At 34.0% G+C, this 17,045-nt stretch overlaps 1 protein-coding gene across 1 annotated transcript in view; it reads left to right on the top strand.

Moving 5' to 3' along the window:
• The window catches only part of AGTPBP1 (ATP/GTP binding carboxypeptidase 1), a 179,502-nt gene that overhangs the window by 148,027 nt on the left and 14,430 nt on the right, over window positions 1–17,045 (top strand). The window contains 2 exon segments of the mRNA XM_061199297.1: window positions 4,536–4,712; window positions 8,659–8,819. Of these exon segments, the coding sequence (XP_061055280.1) occupies window positions 4,536–4,712; window positions 8,659–8,819 (338 nt within the window).

The following is a 17,045-nucleotide window of genomic DNA, read 5'->3' as shown; positions in this document are numbered from 1 at the left end:
TTGTATCATCTTCAGTTTCCTTCATCAGTGTTATATAATTGTCAGAGTATAGGTCTTTCAGTTTATTCCTATGAATTTTATTCTTTTTGATGCAGTTTTAAATGGAATTAGTTTTGGATTCCTGAACTAATGATAGTTCATTATCAGTGTATAAAAAAGCAACAGATTTCTGTATTTTAATCTTGTATCCCGTACAAGAAAAATCCCAAATAAACAACCTAACCTGTCATCCAAAGTAATTAGAAAAGGAAGAACAAACAAAGCTCAAAGTCAGCAAAAGGAAGGAAATAATAAAGATCAGAGTGGAAATAAAATTGAGACCCCCCCCAAAAAAAATAGAAAAAATCAATGAAACCAAGAGCTGTTGTTTTTTTTTTTTTTTTGAAAAGATAAACAAAATTGATAAGCCTTTAGCCAGGCTCATTGAGGAAGGGAGAGAGGTCCCAAATAAACAAAAAAATGAAAGAGGAGAAATTACAACCAATATCACAGAGATACAAAAAACGTAAGAGAATACTATGAACAGTTTTATGCCAACAAATTGGATGACCTGGAAGGAATGGATAAATTCCTAGAAATATACAATCTTCCAAAACTGAATCAGGAAGATATATTGGGTAGGCCAAAAAGTTTGTTTGGTTTTTTCCATAAGATGGCTCTAGTAGCATTTAGTTGTCTTTAACTTCATTCAAAATAATTTTGTTAGATTGTATTGTGACAGCTGTCATGTCAGCATGCATTTAAAAAACTTATCAAAATGGGTGAATTTTTGTGTAGCCATTTTAATATTGAAAATGGAAGAAAAAAAGCAACATTTTTGTCATATTGGTTTTTATTATTTCAAGAAAGGTAAAAACGCAACTGAAATGCAAAAAAAGATTTGTGCAGTGTACGGAGAAGGTGCTGTGATCGATCGAACGTGTCAAAAGTGGTTTGTGAAGTTTCGTGCTGGAGATATCTTGCTGGATGATGCTCCACGGTCAGGTAGACCAGTTGAAGTTGATAGCAATCAAATTGAGACATTAACTGAGAAAAATCAATGTTATACCACGTGGGAGATAGCCGACATACTCAAAACATCCCAATCAAGCATTGAAAATCATTTGCACCAGCTTGGTTCTATGTATTGCTTTGATGTTTGGGTTCCACATAAGTTAAGCGAAAAAAACCTTCTTGACCTTATTTCCGCGTGAGATTCTCTACTGAAACGTAATGAAAACGTTCCATTTTTAAAACAAATTGTGACGGGCAATGAAAAGGGGATACTGTACAACAATGTGGAATGGAAGAGATTGTGGGGCAAGCGAAATGAACCACCACCAACCACACCAAAGGCCGGTCTTCATCCAAAGAAGGTGATGTTGTATATATGGTGGGATTGGAAGGGAGTCCTCTATTATGAGCTCCTTCCGGAAAACCAAACAATTGATTCCAACAAGTACTGCACCCAGTTGGACCAACTGAAAGCAGCACTTGATGAAAAGTGTCCGGAATTAGTCAACAGAAAACACACAATCTTCCATCAGGATAATGCAAGACTGCATGTTTCTTTGATGACCAGGCAAAAACTGTTTCAGCTTCGCTGGGAAGTTCTGATTCATCCGCCGTATTCACCAGACATTGCACCTTTGGATTTCCATTTATTTCGGTCTTTACAAAATTCTCTTAATGGAAAAAATTTCAATTCCCTGGAAGACTGTAAAAGGCACCTGGAACAGTTCTTTGCTCAAAAAGATAAAAAGCTTTGGGAAGATGGAATTATGAAGTTGCCTGAAAAATGGCAGAAGGTAGTGGAACAAAAGGGTGAATACGTTGTTCAATAAAGTTCTTGGTGAAAATGAAAAATGTGTCTTTTATTTTTACTTAAAAACCAAAGGAACTTTTTGGCCAAAGCAATAGGTAACTGGAACAGACTGATCACTAGTAGTGAAATTGAATCAGTAATAAAGTAACTCCTAGCAAACAAAAGTCCAGGATCCAACAGCTTCAAAGGGGAATTCTACCAAACATGTAAAGAAGAGCTAATACCTATCCTTCTCAAACCACTCCAAAAAATTGAAAATGAGGGAACACTCCCAAATTCATTCCACAAGGCCAACATTACCCTGATAACCAAAACCAAAGACACTACAAAAAAGATTACAGGCCAGTATCTATGATGAATATAGATGCAAAAATCCTCAACAAAATATTAGCAAACCGAATCCAACAATATATAAAAAGGATCATGCACAATGATCAAGTTGGATTTATTCTAAGGATGCAAGAATGGTTCATATTCACAAATCAGTCATTGTAATATGCCGCATTAACAAAAGGAAGGATAAAAATCACATGATCATCTCAATAGATGCAGAAAAAGCATTTGACAGAATTCATCCATTCATGTTAAAAACTCTCATCAAAGTTGGTATAGAGGGAACATATCTCAACATAATAAAGGCTGTTTATGACAAACCCACAGTTAATATCATACTCAAGTTTGAAAAACTGAAAGCTTTTCCTCTAAAAATGCTTCTCACATTTAGATTTTTAATCGATTTGGAATTTATTTTTGTATGAAATGTGGGGGTCTAATTTTAGTTTCCCCATGTATAACCAGTTGTCTCAGCACCATTTATTAAACAGCACCTCCTTCCTCTGCCGATTTTATAAAGCCATCTCTTACAGACCTTGTTTCCACAGGTATGGGTGTGTTTTGAGGTCTGCCTAGGACTGAAGGGAGATCTATTGTTTTACGTACTGTGTGCTTTTCATTCTGTCACAGTGTCTCTCTTACTATATTTACGCCTAAACAAGCACCCCAGGTTATTTTCCCAAAAAAAGTTTCAGTGACATACCACTCCCCTTAGCAAAACTTCAAAGCACATTTTCTTTTTGGTGTCCTCTCTCTTCTTCCCCTTTCCCAAATAAATAAAATGATTAGAGTTATGTTAAACAATGGAAACACTCCAGAAATGTAAAGTAGTGAGTGAAAGTCATCTTCTCTCAATTAATCACTAATTAATCACTTTCACCATGTGTATTGTGAGATTTACCTCTAAGCACATTCATTCATAGATGTATATAAACATAGTATGTCAAGTTTTTGTGGTTTTAATTTTTTTTTAACGCTCCACAGCAACTTTTTTTTTCACATAATGTTTGTTGGCCATAGGTCCTCATATCTGGATCTGTCTTCATCTTTTTGATAGCCACACAAGATGTTCATTGTGTATTTTTGTTATTATTGTACGACTATACCAAAATGTATTTATTCACTGTCCCTTGGTGGTGGTCACTTCATTAGTATTGCCAAATTGTTTTTTATAAGGATTGTACAAATTGATACTCCCCAGTGAATGATAGTGCTGTTTCTCCAAACATCTTACTGTCATCTTTGCAGGTGAAAAAAATATCTGATGGTTTTAGTTTGTGTATCTGTAATTATAATATATGAGGTCAAGTATCTTTTTCTATGTTTGGCCAATTATGATCTCTCTCTTTTTTAGAAATAGCCTTTTCTCATATTCTCTGCTTACTTTTATACAAGTATCTAATTATTATTTTTAAAATAACTTTATAAGTGTACTCTTTATAAGTATATTAAAATTTTTTGTTTATGATGTGTAGTGATTTAAAACTTTTGTCATATTTGTTGAATTTTTTTTTAAAGTAGCTTCTGGGTTTTGAGGCTTAGAAAGACTTCTCATTCTAAGATTTTAAAAGTAGAGTTCTATGTTTACTGTTTGTAGTTTCATTTAAAAATTTAACTTATTAATTTAAAATTTAAATTCACAACCTAATTAGAGTTAATTCAGTGGAGAGAGACTTCAGCTGGTTTTTCTCAGTGGCTGATCAGTTGTGTCAGCTTTTCGTGAATGATCAATGTTCCTCACTAATAATAATACTAATTTTAACAAATACCTGTGGTTCTAATTCTGAACTCTCTTTCTAAAGATGCATCTATTCCTATACCAGTATCATCATTTAACTGTTAGATATGTAATTATCTGTCAGATTATTTCTCCAGTCACAGCCTTTTCTTTCAGAATTCCCCAGGGTATACTGCTATATTTCATTTTCATGTGAACCTGAGAATAATTTTAAGTTGCAAAAATGTTGTGGGCATTTAGACTGTGACTGTCTTAGCTTTATTGTTTCATTTGGGGTGATTGACGTTTACAGTGTTAAATCTCTTAGTCAAGCCATCTTCATGACTAAAGTTTCTTCATTTTTTGAAATATGTTTTTCTTCGTATTTTAAAACATGGTTTTCTTACATGGTTTTATTCCACTTATTGGTTGCTACTATGAATATTATCCTTTCGTTCATTCTATTTTCTGATTAATATTTGTCTAGGAAAGCAGAAGAGTCTAATTTAGTAAGAGGATTCTTTCAATGTTTTGAATAGCAAGGGATATAGGAAGAAGATCCACGTGACTGCTGTAATGACTATGCTTTCATAAAAATTTTTCAAAATTTAGAAATTAAAATAATTTTAAATGACAAAAAAAGAAAGCTCTTGAAATATTTTATCATTCTTATCTTTGCAGACTTTGCCTAAGATTCTGAGCCATATTGCCCCAGCATTTTGCATGAGCAGCTGTAGCTTCGTAGTAGAAAAATCTAAAGAATCTACAGCACGTGTTGTAGTTTGGAGAGAGATAGGAGTACAAAGAAGCTATACCATGGAGAGTACTTTGTGTGGATGTGATCAGGGAAAATATAAGGTAAAACATCTCAGGACTTCCAGCCATAAAAATATTTCAAGTCTTCCATATATGCTCTAGTAGTTTTCAAGTATGTATTAAATGGTATGTTTGTTATACTGAGCTAAATGTAACTTGCAATAATGGAATTGAATTATATGTGATCTTAAGAACAGTTTTTGTTTTTTTTACTTTTCTGAACTAAATAGCTTGCTTTGGATCCTTATGAAATCTTGGTTGAGTCTATTTACAGTCATAATTTTTAAGAAAGCATGCTGTAATACACATTTAAATAACAGTAATTTATAACGAGCTGTGCAAGTAGTACATTATTAATAAAATGTTCTATCATTTTAATTCATTGGATGTAAATATATTTTTATGCATTTAGAAATAAACACATTACACTTATAAAATTTTTTTTAATTTAGATTTTATGTGTGTGTGACTTTTAAATGCATATTCCTTCACTAATTTTTTTTTCTTTTCTAAGACTCCTCTTCTGTGGTACCATAGGCTTTTATGGGAAACAATGAGTTCAGACTTTACTTTTGAAATTTAAGAGTAATTAAATGTTAGGTGACTTTGAATTTTTTAATTTTAAAGTTTGAGAACTTTAAAAAAATTTTTTTTATTGGAGTATAGTTGATTTACGATGTTTTGTTAGTTTCAGGTGTACAGCAAAGTGAATCAGTTATACATATACATATACCAACTCTTTTTTAGATTCTTTTCCCATATAGGTCATTACAGAGTACTGAGTAGAGTTCCCTGTGCTATACAGTAGTTCCTTATTAGTTAATCTATTTTATATATAGTAGTGTGTATACGTCAATCCCAATCTCCCAATTTATCCCTCCTCGCGTTTCCCTGCTGGTAACCATAAGATTGTTTTCTACATCTGTGACTCTATTTCTGTTTTGTAGATAAGTTCATTTGTACCATTTTTTTAGATTCCACATATAAGCGATATCATACAATATTTGTTCTTCTCAGTCTGACTTACTTCACTCAGTATGACAATCTCTAGGTCCATCCATGTTGCTACACATGGTATTATTTTATTCTTTTTTATTGCTGAGTAATATTCCATTGTATGTATGTACCACAAAAGATTGAGAACTTAAAAGGCAATGAATTGGACCTTAGGTAAGCAACTGTAAACCCAGATATTTATTTTTCTTGCCTTGCCACAAAAAGCTTTTCAGGTGTCATGCTAATTATTCCACTCATTCTGTTTTGTTGTGTTTTGTTTTTTTGACATGGGCAAGAGGAATCTGAATCTCATAGTGATGTTCATATACCACACATAAAAGTGATTATAACTTTATGTTTAGAAAGAGTTAAAAATCTTCCAATTGGTTAGTATTAAAAATGTAAACATATTATGATTGATGCCAAAATGTTCAAGTGGAGAGCTTAAATGATTTTTCCAGTCTGTAACAAACTGGGAGAAAATTGTATAGATTTTGCAACTGGCGTTCAAACTTTGGGGGCCTAGATGGGTAGAACTTAGTGAAATTTCAGTACTTTCTGTAGAGTGACTCTTCCCTAAGATTTAGGTTGACCACAGTATACTATTCTTCCAAAATGTGCTATCTTTTGAAATCTCTTCAAATATTGTAAAACGGTGTCTTCTAGACTACCAAAGGCACGATTGTGGTAAGAGAGGAGCATGAGCACTCCAGCCCACAAACCCTGCCTCCTAATCATTGCTTTAGTGGACTATAAGTGTGTGGGATGGAAAAAAGCTTGACAGTCGTTTTTGTAAAGGACCGTAGGTAGTTCCTATGATTTAGGGAAATAGACTATAAATTATTTGTTCTTAAAGAGATGCAGTTCAGCTGGAGAAGGTAAGTTAAAGCGTCAGTGTCTGTGAAACTGGTCTCTGGGAGTAGGGAGAGAAGAAGTCAAGGAAGCTGAGACTTGCATGCCCCTTGAAATCATCTGTTGCATAATAATAGTAGCACTTTCTTACTATATTTGGATTCTACTGATAGACTTTCATTGGATTTTTTTAAATGTTCTTTTTGTGTTTTGATAAATTTATTTAGTCATTGAAAAAACCACGTTTAAAAAATTGCTAAAATATATTTTGAAACATAAAATATTAGACGAGTTTTCTAAAAATTACTTTATAAAATTTAAAAAATAAAATGGATACCTAATATATAGTCATTTCTCTTTTATACGATTTACATTGGCATATATGTACTTTATGTGATTTCCATTGATAGAGTTACATTGATTTAAAACTCCTATGGAGAGAAGTATGTCTTATTACTAATAATAAGCTAAGTTTTTTACATCTAAAATTCAGTGCTTTGATCATAACATATACTTTTTTAAAGTTTTTTTTTAATTAGTAAACTTTTTAAAATAGGTTTATTTATTTTTGGCTGCATTGGGTCTTTGTTGCTGCACCCGGGCTTTCTCTAGCTGCGGCGAGCGGGGGCTACTCTTCATAGCGGTGCATGGGCTTCTCATTGCGGTGGCTTCTCTTGCTGTGGAACACGAGCTGTAGGCCTGTGGGCTTCAGTAGTTGTGGCATGCGGGCTTCAGTAGTTGTGGCGCATGGGCTTAGTTGCTCCACGGCATGTGGGATCCTCCCGGACCAGGGCTCAAACCCGTGTCCCCTGTGTTGACAGGCGGATTCTTAACCACTGCGCCACCAGGGAAGTCCCAATAAACTTTTTAAAGAGGAGTTTTAGATTCACAGAAAAATTGAGTGGAAACTACAGAATTCCCATATACCCCCATCCTCCCCCCCCACATAACGTATACTTTACAAACTTGTTAATATTAGCTAATAAGTTGTGTAAGTCTAATAATATTTTAAGAAACAAATCTCTTCACCCTCAACAACGTTCTTATATTACTGAATTTTAGGCTTCAAATATTCTTTATTTTTATTTTTGATGAGCTAATTCAGAAATAGGCATAGCCTTTCTAAAGCTTTTAGATTAAGAAGGCAAATGCATTTTCTAAGTCAGTTAGGTCACATTTCTTAGACTATTTGGAGATGGCCAAGCTATTTAAACAATCAGTCAATCATTATTATGAAGGCATGTGTTACGTAGAGTAAATAACAGTTTTTATAATTTATCTCTTCAGTTACTGTGTGCTTTTAGTCTGGTCATTGAAAGTCTAGTCTGCTCTCATCTACACCTGCAACCTTTGTTGGTGTAAGGATTGCATTTATTTTAGAGATTCATTTTTATCTGAAAATTAAATGATAAGCAGCGTCTTGATTTACAGTCCATTTTTATCCTTTTATTTGGTAATGTTTAACTTTTGGTAAACCTTATATTGTTTATTGAGAAACTATTGGTTAAAAAAGGGTTGTGGTAAAATTTTGGTTTTGCGTTAGTAGACCACCTTTGAAATGGGCATTGTCATCTGACATGGAACATAAGAACTTATTTTACTGCTGCCTCGTTAGCTTAGATTCGTCTGATTATTTTTTGACATAGTTACCTTTCTTTTGTTTGTTTTTTACTCAGCAATTTCTTTTTATCATTCAGGAAAAGTATGTATAAAGTAATGTTCAAGTATGCAAATTGGAGCCTTGATTGTAGCACTATAATATTTCAACATCGGCATACAAGTAGTAGATTACAAGAAGTACTAGCAAGATCTCGTAAAAATATAATTTCACCCATGAGCTCCAAGAATAACTTAACCACAAGATGTTTATCTGTTTTTTCCTCCCCAGTGTGTTGGTGAAAATAATTTGCACGCAGTGAATGAGCATAGACATTTTAGAAACGGTTTTTTAAGACAGTTTCCTTTGCGACTTAAAATAATCTTATGTTGTTAAGACACTGTGCTTATGAGTCCTAGGTTCATACAAAGTGCCAGCCTATTATTTTATTAATATAGTTACAAATTCCTTTTATGTAATTTTAGTGAGATACAGCCAGAGGATAGCAAATGTCCTAGTTACATGTTTATTATTTATTTTTAGGGTTTACAGATTGGTACTCGAGAATTGGAAGAGATGGGAGCAAAATTTTGTGTTGGTCTATTGCGTTTGAAAAGACTGACATCCCCACTGGAATATAATCTGCCTTCTAGCCTGCTTGACTTTGAAAATGACTTGATTGAATCGAGCTGCAAAGTAACTAGGTAAGACATACTTGTTTTATTCTTTTGTTATATGGTAGTATACTGTTAAACTTCATTAAATTAGTTACGCAGAGGAAAGGCACAGAGATTTTGACAGCCAGGAGCATTTTTAGAATTAATATACGTAAGTCTTGCTTCTTTTAACATTGGTATTTGGATAAAATTTTAATGAAATATCCTTATATTTGGAATGCTGTTTTAGTGATCTTAATGATTTACTTTTAACTTAAAAATAAGCAGTGTGGAAAACAGTTACTTATATCAGATAATATGTAAATTTAGAAGGCTTGGAGCCAAGATTCATAGTTCAAAAGAAATTTTATTTTGTTGATAATCTACACATATCAGATGGCTTTCCAATCACCTTCTGGTTACATCTACTAGAAACAGCTAATTTAATATCCCTCTGAAAATATAACTACATCTGCCAAGTAGTATCCTTCTGAGTAGGTAAACTTTTGCTCCTAAAATTCAGTGTATGTAAAATTTGATCAGTTATTGTCTCAGAGATAATTTAGTATCACAAGTCTTAATCATAGTACCAGAGTTTAGCATTTTATAGTTTGATACATATGGGTAGGAATAGTCCCATTTTATAGAATCTACATGATTTTTATTGTTGGACATCGACATCAGATTTGTTAATTTATTGCCAAGCTATGTTATATATATATATATCAATTTAGTAGTTTTAAGTGTAGTAAAACATTAATTAGAACTCGATTCTTATATAATGTGATAATTGAGGCAGTGATCCTCTGCATTCTCTATATTTCAAAACACTTGCTAAACGATAATGGAAATAAATATAAATATATTTATTTACAAATAAGTGTAAATAAAGTTGTTCTCATTGATGTTTAGAAGCCTACTTTTAAGTTATTTCATGTATTCTTCCCCCCCCCCATCTTTTTGAGGTAAAATTCACAAATAAAATCGTAAGATATTTAAAGTGTACACTGTGATGATTTGGTATATGTATACATTGTGAAAGGATTTACCCCCTTGAGTTATTAACATATCCATCCATCACATCACATGTTTACCTTTGTGTCTCTGTGTGAGGGAATATTTTTCAGTTTTACTCTCCTAGCAAATTTCAATCATACAATCCAGTGTTATCTAGTATAGTCACCATGTTATACATTACTTCCTCAGACCTTATTCATCTCAACACCTGAAAGTTTGTATCACTCTTACTAACCTCTCCCTATTGCCTCCTCCACCTATCCCATATCCCCTGGCAACCACTTTCCTGCTCTCTGTTTCTGAGTTGTTCCAATTCTTTTTTTTTTTTTTTTTTTAACATTTCATATGTAAGTGACACCATGCAGTATTTGTCTTTGTCTGGCTTATTTCACTTAGCATAATGCCCTCCAGTTTCATCCATGCTGTAGCAAATGAAAGGATTTCCTTTTTTTTTTTTTTAAGGCTGAATAATATTCCATTGTATATCTATATACCACATTTTCTTTATCCATTCATCCATCAATGGACAGTTAGATTGTTTTCATACTTTGACTATGTGAATAATACTGCTTTGAACATAAGAGTAGAGTGTCTTAACAGTTTTCAGTGTACAGATCTTCCACCTTCTTGGTTAATTTATTCCTAACTATTATTTTTGATGCTATAGTAAGTTTGTTTTCTTGATTTCTGTTTCTGATGTTTCATTGTTAGTGTATAGAAATGCAGCTGGTTTTTGTATATTGATTTTGTATCCTGCAGCTTTACTGAACTCATTTATTACTTCCAACATTGTGCTGTTTTTAGGGATTCTATATGATATCTTGTCTACTGCAAATAGAGAACATTTACTTTTTCCTTTCTGATTTGGATGCGTTTTATTTCCGTTTCTTGCCTAATTGCTCAAGCCAGTACTGTGTTGAATAAGAGTGGTGAGAGTGGGCATCCTTGTTTTGTTCCTTATCTTAGAGGAAAAACTTTTGGTATTTCATCGTTGAGTATGACATTAGCTGTGGGCTTGTCATATATTGCCTTTATTATGCTGGTTTGTTGAGTTTTATCATGAATGGATGGTGAATTTTGTCAAATGCTTTTCTGCATCTATTGAGATGATTATATGATTTTTATCCTTCATTTTGTTAATGTGGTGTATCACATTGATTGATTTGCATATGTTGAACCATCCTTGCTTCTCAGGGTGCAAGGTGATCATGGTTTATGTATGATTCTTTCAGTGTATTGTTGAATATGGTTTCCTAATACATTTTATTGAGAATTTTTGCATCTAAGTTCATCAGGGATATTGGCCAATAATTTTCTTGTTTTTAAAATTTCTTCTCTGACTTTGGTATCAGGGTAATGCTGACCTTGTAAAATGAATCTGGAATTGTTCCCTCCTCTTTTAATTGGGGAAGAGTTTGAAAATAATTGCTATTATTTCTTGCTTAAATGTTTGGTAGAATTCATCATTGAAGCCATCTAGTCTTGGGGTTATCTTGGAAGGTTTTTGAGTATTGATTCAGTTTCCTCACTGGTAATTGGTCTGTTCAGATTTTCTGTTAATTTCTTCATGATTCTGTCTTGGTAGCTTGTATGTTTCTAGGAATTTTTTCCATTTCTTCTAGGTTGTCCAATTTGTTGGTGTATAATTGTTCATAGTGGTCTCTTATGATCCTTTGTATTTTTGAGGTATCTGATGTGATGTCTCCTGTTTCATTTATAATTTCTCTCTCTCTTTTTTTTGGAAAGTCTCACTGTTTGTCTATTCTATCTTTTAAAAAAATTAGCTCTTAATTTCATTGATCTTTTTTTTCTTTTTAGTCTCTATTTCATTTGTGTCTGTTTGATCTTTGTTATTTTCTACCTTCTGCTAACTCTAGGCTTAGTTTGTTCTTATTTTCCTAGTTCCTTGAGGTGTAAAATTAGGTTGTTTATTTGAGATCTTTCTTTTTTCAGGCATTTATTGTTATAAACTTCCCTCTTAGAACTGCTTTTGCTGCATCTCATCAGTTTTGGTATGTTGTGTTTCCATTTTTAGTTCTCTCAAGATATTATTTGATTTCTCTTTCACTCATTGGTTGTTCGGGAACACGTTGTGTAATCTCCACGTACTTGTGAATTTTCCAGTTTTCCTAATTGATTTCTAGTTTTCTTTTCTTTTCTTTCTTTCTTTCTTTTTTTTTTTGCCACACCACACGGCTTGTGGAATCTTAGTTCCCTGGCCAGGGATTGAACCCAGGCCCTCAGCAGTGAGGGCACGGAGTCCTAATCACTGGACCACCAGGGAATTCCAATCAATTTCTAGTTTTATATGGTGGTTGGCCTTAGTATGATTTCAGTCTTCTTAACTTTATTAAGACTTGTTTGTAGCCTAAGATATGATTTACCCTGGATAATGTTCCATGTGTGTTTATGTGTTCTTTTGCTGTTGGATAGAATGTTCTATATATCTGTTAGGTCCGTCTGGTCTAATGTGTAGTTTAATTCCAGTGGTTTTTTTTTAGACTGATTTTCTGTCTTGGATGATCTATCCATTGTTGAAAGTGGGTGTTTGAAGTTCATTGCTATTCTTATATTGCTGTCTGTTCCCTCCTTCAGATCTGTTAATATTTGCTTTATATATTTAGGTGCTCCTATGTTGGGTGCATAAATATTTACAATTGTTATATCCTCCTGATTAATTGATCCTTTTATTATTATTATTTTTAAAATTTATTTATTTGTTTATTTCTGGCTGCATTGGGTCTTCGTTGCTGCATGCGGGCTTCCTCTCTAGTTGTGACGAGCAGGAGCTACTCTTCGTGCAGTGCGCTGGCTTCTTACTGCGGTGGCTTCTCTTTGCTGTGGAGCATGGGCTCTAGGCGCACGGGCTTCCGTAGTTGTGGCACACGGGCTCAGTAGTTGTGGCTCGCAGGCTCTAGAGCACAGGCTCAGTAGTTGTGGTGCATGGGCTTAGTGGCTCTGTGGCATGTGGGGTCTTCCCTGACCAGGTCTCAAACCTGTGTCCCCTGTGTTGGCAGGCGGATTCTGAACCACTGCGCCACCAGGGAAGTCCAATTCTTTTATTATTATATAATGACCTTATTATTTTCTCTTGTTGGTCTTTGGCTTAAAGTCTTTTATTTCTGGTATAAGTATAGCTACCCCTGCTTTCTTCTGGTTTCTATTTGCATTGAATTTATTTTTTCATCACTTCATTTTCAGTTGATGTGTGTCCTTAAAACTGAGAAACTGAGGTGTCTCTTGTAGGCAACATATAGTTGGGTCTCTTTTATTATTTATTCAGCCACTCCATTTTTTGATTGGAGAATTTAGTCCCTTTACAGTTAAAGTAATCATTGATAGGTGTAGGCCTACTATTGTCATTTTAATTGTTTTCTGGTTATTTTGTAATTCCTTTGTTTCTTTCTTCCTGTCTTGCTCTCTTCCTTTGTGATTTGATAATTTTCTGTACAGTAAGTCCCCTACACACGAACCTTCAAGTTGCAAACTTTCAAAGATGGAAACATGTGTTCACACGTCCAATCATGTAAGTTAGTTCATGTGTCTGGTGTACATTGTCATCTGCGTGCATCTTTTACAAGTGGTTGTGCTTTTGTGTACTTTACTGTATAGTACTGTATAGAGTACAGTAGTACAGTATCTTTATTTCAAGCTAGATCTGCAAGGGAACGACTTCATTGAACTCCTTGCTGTGCAACATGAGGAGCTTAGTAATGAAGACCTGATGGAATTGGAGACCCAGAGAAAGGACGAAGAGAGACAAGAAGAAGAAGAAGTAACTGAAGAACCAAAGAGATTCATGACACAGGAAATGGCAAGGGGATTTTCTTTATTTGAGGAGGCACTGTTAGTTTTGAGGCACAGGAGCTGAATGTAGAACAGTACACAAAGGTTGCAGCAGCCGTTCAGAATGCAAACCAGTGCTGCTGTGTCATCTATGATGAGAAAAAAAGAGCTACTACCCAGACATCCCTGGATCATTTTTTCAAGAGGGTAGATAGAATTGAATCCAGCAAGGAACCAGAACCTATGTCATCAGCATCAGACATGAGTGAAGTTGCAGCTTGCCCTCCGTCTTCTATTGCTGATGATCCTTCAGTTCTATCATCTCTCATCTCTCCTCTCCCCTCCTCCAGTCAGTAACTCTTCTTGCCTGTTTACTCGATGCCAGCCCCTGTATGCCAGCTGTTTTACTGTACTACTGTACTTTTCAAGGTACTGTACTGTAAGATTAAAAATATTTTATTTTTTGTGTTTGTTTGTTTTTTATGTATTATTTGTGTGAAAAATATTATAAACCTATTACAGTACAGTACTATATAGCCGATTGTGCTAATTAGGTACCTAGGCTAGTTTTGTTGGACTTACGAACGTGCTCTCAGAATGGAACTCGTTTGTATGTAGGGGACTTACGGTAGTGGTATGCTTTGAATTCTTTATCTTTTGTGTATCTACTATAGGTTTTGGCAGTGCATTGAGGCTTACATAAAACATTTTGTTTTTCTTTTTTGCCAAGGCCACTACCCTTACATAAAACATTTAAAATATAAACAGTCTATTTTAATCTGATAATTACTTAACTTTAAATGCATACCAAAACTTCCCCTTCCTTCACATTTTGTTTAATGTTATAATTTGCATCTTTTCACATTGTATATCCATTAACAAATTATTGTAATTACATTTATTTTTAATACTTTTATCTTTTAACCTGCAAACTAGATTTATAAGTGATGTACCCATCACCATTGCAATATTAGAATACTCTGAATTTAATTATATATTTACCTTTACCTGTGAGTTTTATACTTTCATGTTTTCCTGTTACTAATTAGTATCCTTTTGTTTCAGCTTGAAGAACTCCCTTTAACATTTCTTTTAAGACTGGTCTAGTGTTGATGAACTCCTTCATCATTTGTTTATCTGGAAAACTTATATCTCTTTTTCAGTTCTGAAGGACAACTTTGCCAGGTAGAGTATTCTTGATTGGCAATTTTTTCCTTTCAGAACTTAGAGTATATCATCTTACTCCCTTCTAGCCTGCAAGGTTTCTGCTGAAAAATCTGTTTATGGTCTTATCTGGGTTCCTGTGTATGTAATGAGTTTCTTTTTCTCTTGCTACTTTGAAGATTCTCCTTGTCTTTAACTTTTGATGATTTAATTATAATGTGTTTTGGTGTGGGTCCTTTTGGATTTATCTTTTTTAGTACTTTCTAGGCTTCCTAGATCCAGTTGTCTGACATCTCTTTCTTTTCCCAAGTTAGGGAAGTTTTCAGCCATTAATCCTTGAATAACCTTTCTGCCTCCTTTTCTCTCCTCTCTTTCTGGAACCCCTATAATGCATATTTTAAGCTATTTTCACTCTTTCATTATTTCTGTTTGCACCTCTGAAAAAATTCCACTGCCGTTTTCAGGTTTGCTGATCCTTTCTTCCACTTGAGCTAGTCTGCTGTTGAAACCGTCGTATTGCATTTTTCAGTGCAGTTATTGTAGTCTTCAGCTCTATCATTTCTGTTTGGGGATTTTTAATATTTTCTATCTCTTTTTTGAAGTTCTTACTTTGTTCATGCATTACTCTCCTAACTTTGGTGTGCATCTTTATGACCATTATTTTGAACTCTGTATCAGGTAAATCACTTACCTTTATTTCATTAAGATCTGCTTCTGGATATTTTTATTGTTCTTTGTTTGGAACATATTCCCCTAATTCTTCATTTTTATTGACTCTCTGTTCATTTCTGCACATTAGTTAGAACAGCCACCTCTCCCAGCCTGACAGAATGGTCTCATGGCACGTGCTCTTCGTTGTGTTTCATACTTTTGTTATTCCCCAAAAGATAGTGTTCTGAAAGGAGCTGATAGTATAATAGAAAAAGCACAATTTACATTTGTGAAGGGGCATGATGGTGATTACAAAAAATACATAAAATACATTAATATATTTAAAAAAACAAAATTTAAAAATTGCATAGACATATTGAGAAAAAAGTTACTGAGCAAATAATTTAAAATCACCTGGATTTATGTGGAATAAATTTATTAAATTAGTAAGTTTTAGGCTAGGACTTGAAAGATAGTAAGTGAGGCTTGGTAAAGAAATAGGAGCTAACATGAAGGAAACAAAGTTGGCAATAAGAAGTAGACTAATTTAGGTAAGGTGGAAAGGATTGCTTGGAGCTCAGAAAAGCTAATGTTGAAGAAGGCATTATGGGAGCAGGTGTTCAGTTTCATGGGAAGGTTAGTGTGGATTTTATAGAAGAGAAGTAGTAACTGTATATGTTCTTAAGCAAGGAATGATAACTGATATATCCTATGCAGGATGTATTAAAATTCAAAATGTTTAGAAGCTTATGCTAGTGTAATACTTCTGTATTGTAAGCACTAGGTATTGTGGTAAGTTGAGGGAGAAGGTGACTGCAGAGCTTTCTGGAGTTGTTCTTTGAGGTTGATACTTCTAGTGTATACTACTGGTGTCCAGTTATTCAAAGTGCTGCTTCTTGAATGTAGATTTCTGTTATTCTTATTTTCTTTTGTTTTAGTTGGTTTCTAATATGGGTAGAGTGAATAAGGAGGAATGAGAGAGGTTCTGATTGTTGGCTGAAGATGAAACTAGCTAGCTCCAAAGTTTCCGATGGAATTATTGGTATATACTTAGTGCTTTTAAGACTGCTCCCCCACCACCAAGACTGACAAAGCTCTTTTCCTCATAGCTACTGTCATTTATGATTTTTAAATCTTATTTAATAATGATTGCTTACTCATTTGGCTGTCCTTTTTATTGCTTCTTGGAAACTTTTCAAGAATCATTGTAAATTCTTGTCATTATTTGCATTATTGGTAAAATGGGTGGGAGGGAAGTTGTACATATTTCTCACCTTTCCCTCTTTCTCCTAGCTTTTGATAATCATCCTTTAGTTTTGCTGTGCATTGGCAATCACTGATAACAATTACCTTGGAAATAAAAGCTATAGTAAATGTAACACAGATCAGTTGGGTTTATTTGTTGAGGCCAAAAAAGGGGGTTGTGGTGTTCAAAAACTTTCCTTTGAGTATTTCTTCTCTATCTTCTTTGCTTTTTCTCCTCTTTCAACTTTTCTTCTCACCCTACACACTTTCCATAAATGATACTTATTCCAGTGATTTTAAATTACATCTGTGTATTGATAACTCCAAAATACATATAATCTTCCAGACCTCTCTTCTGAGCTCTAGACTTACGTATCCAGCTTCCGACTTGGTTTTGTACACTTGGACACA

This window comes from Eubalaena glacialis, chromosome 9 (genome assembly GCF_028564815.1).
Source record: "Eubalaena glacialis isolate mEubGla1 chromosome 9, mEubGla1.1.hap2.+ XY, whole genome shotgun sequence".
Taxonomy (NCBI): Eukaryota; Metazoa; Chordata; class Mammalia; order Artiodactyla; family Balaenidae; genus Eubalaena; species Eubalaena glacialis.
Note: the sequence above shows the minus strand (reverse complement) of the source record. Positions and strands in the feature narration are given on the sequence as shown.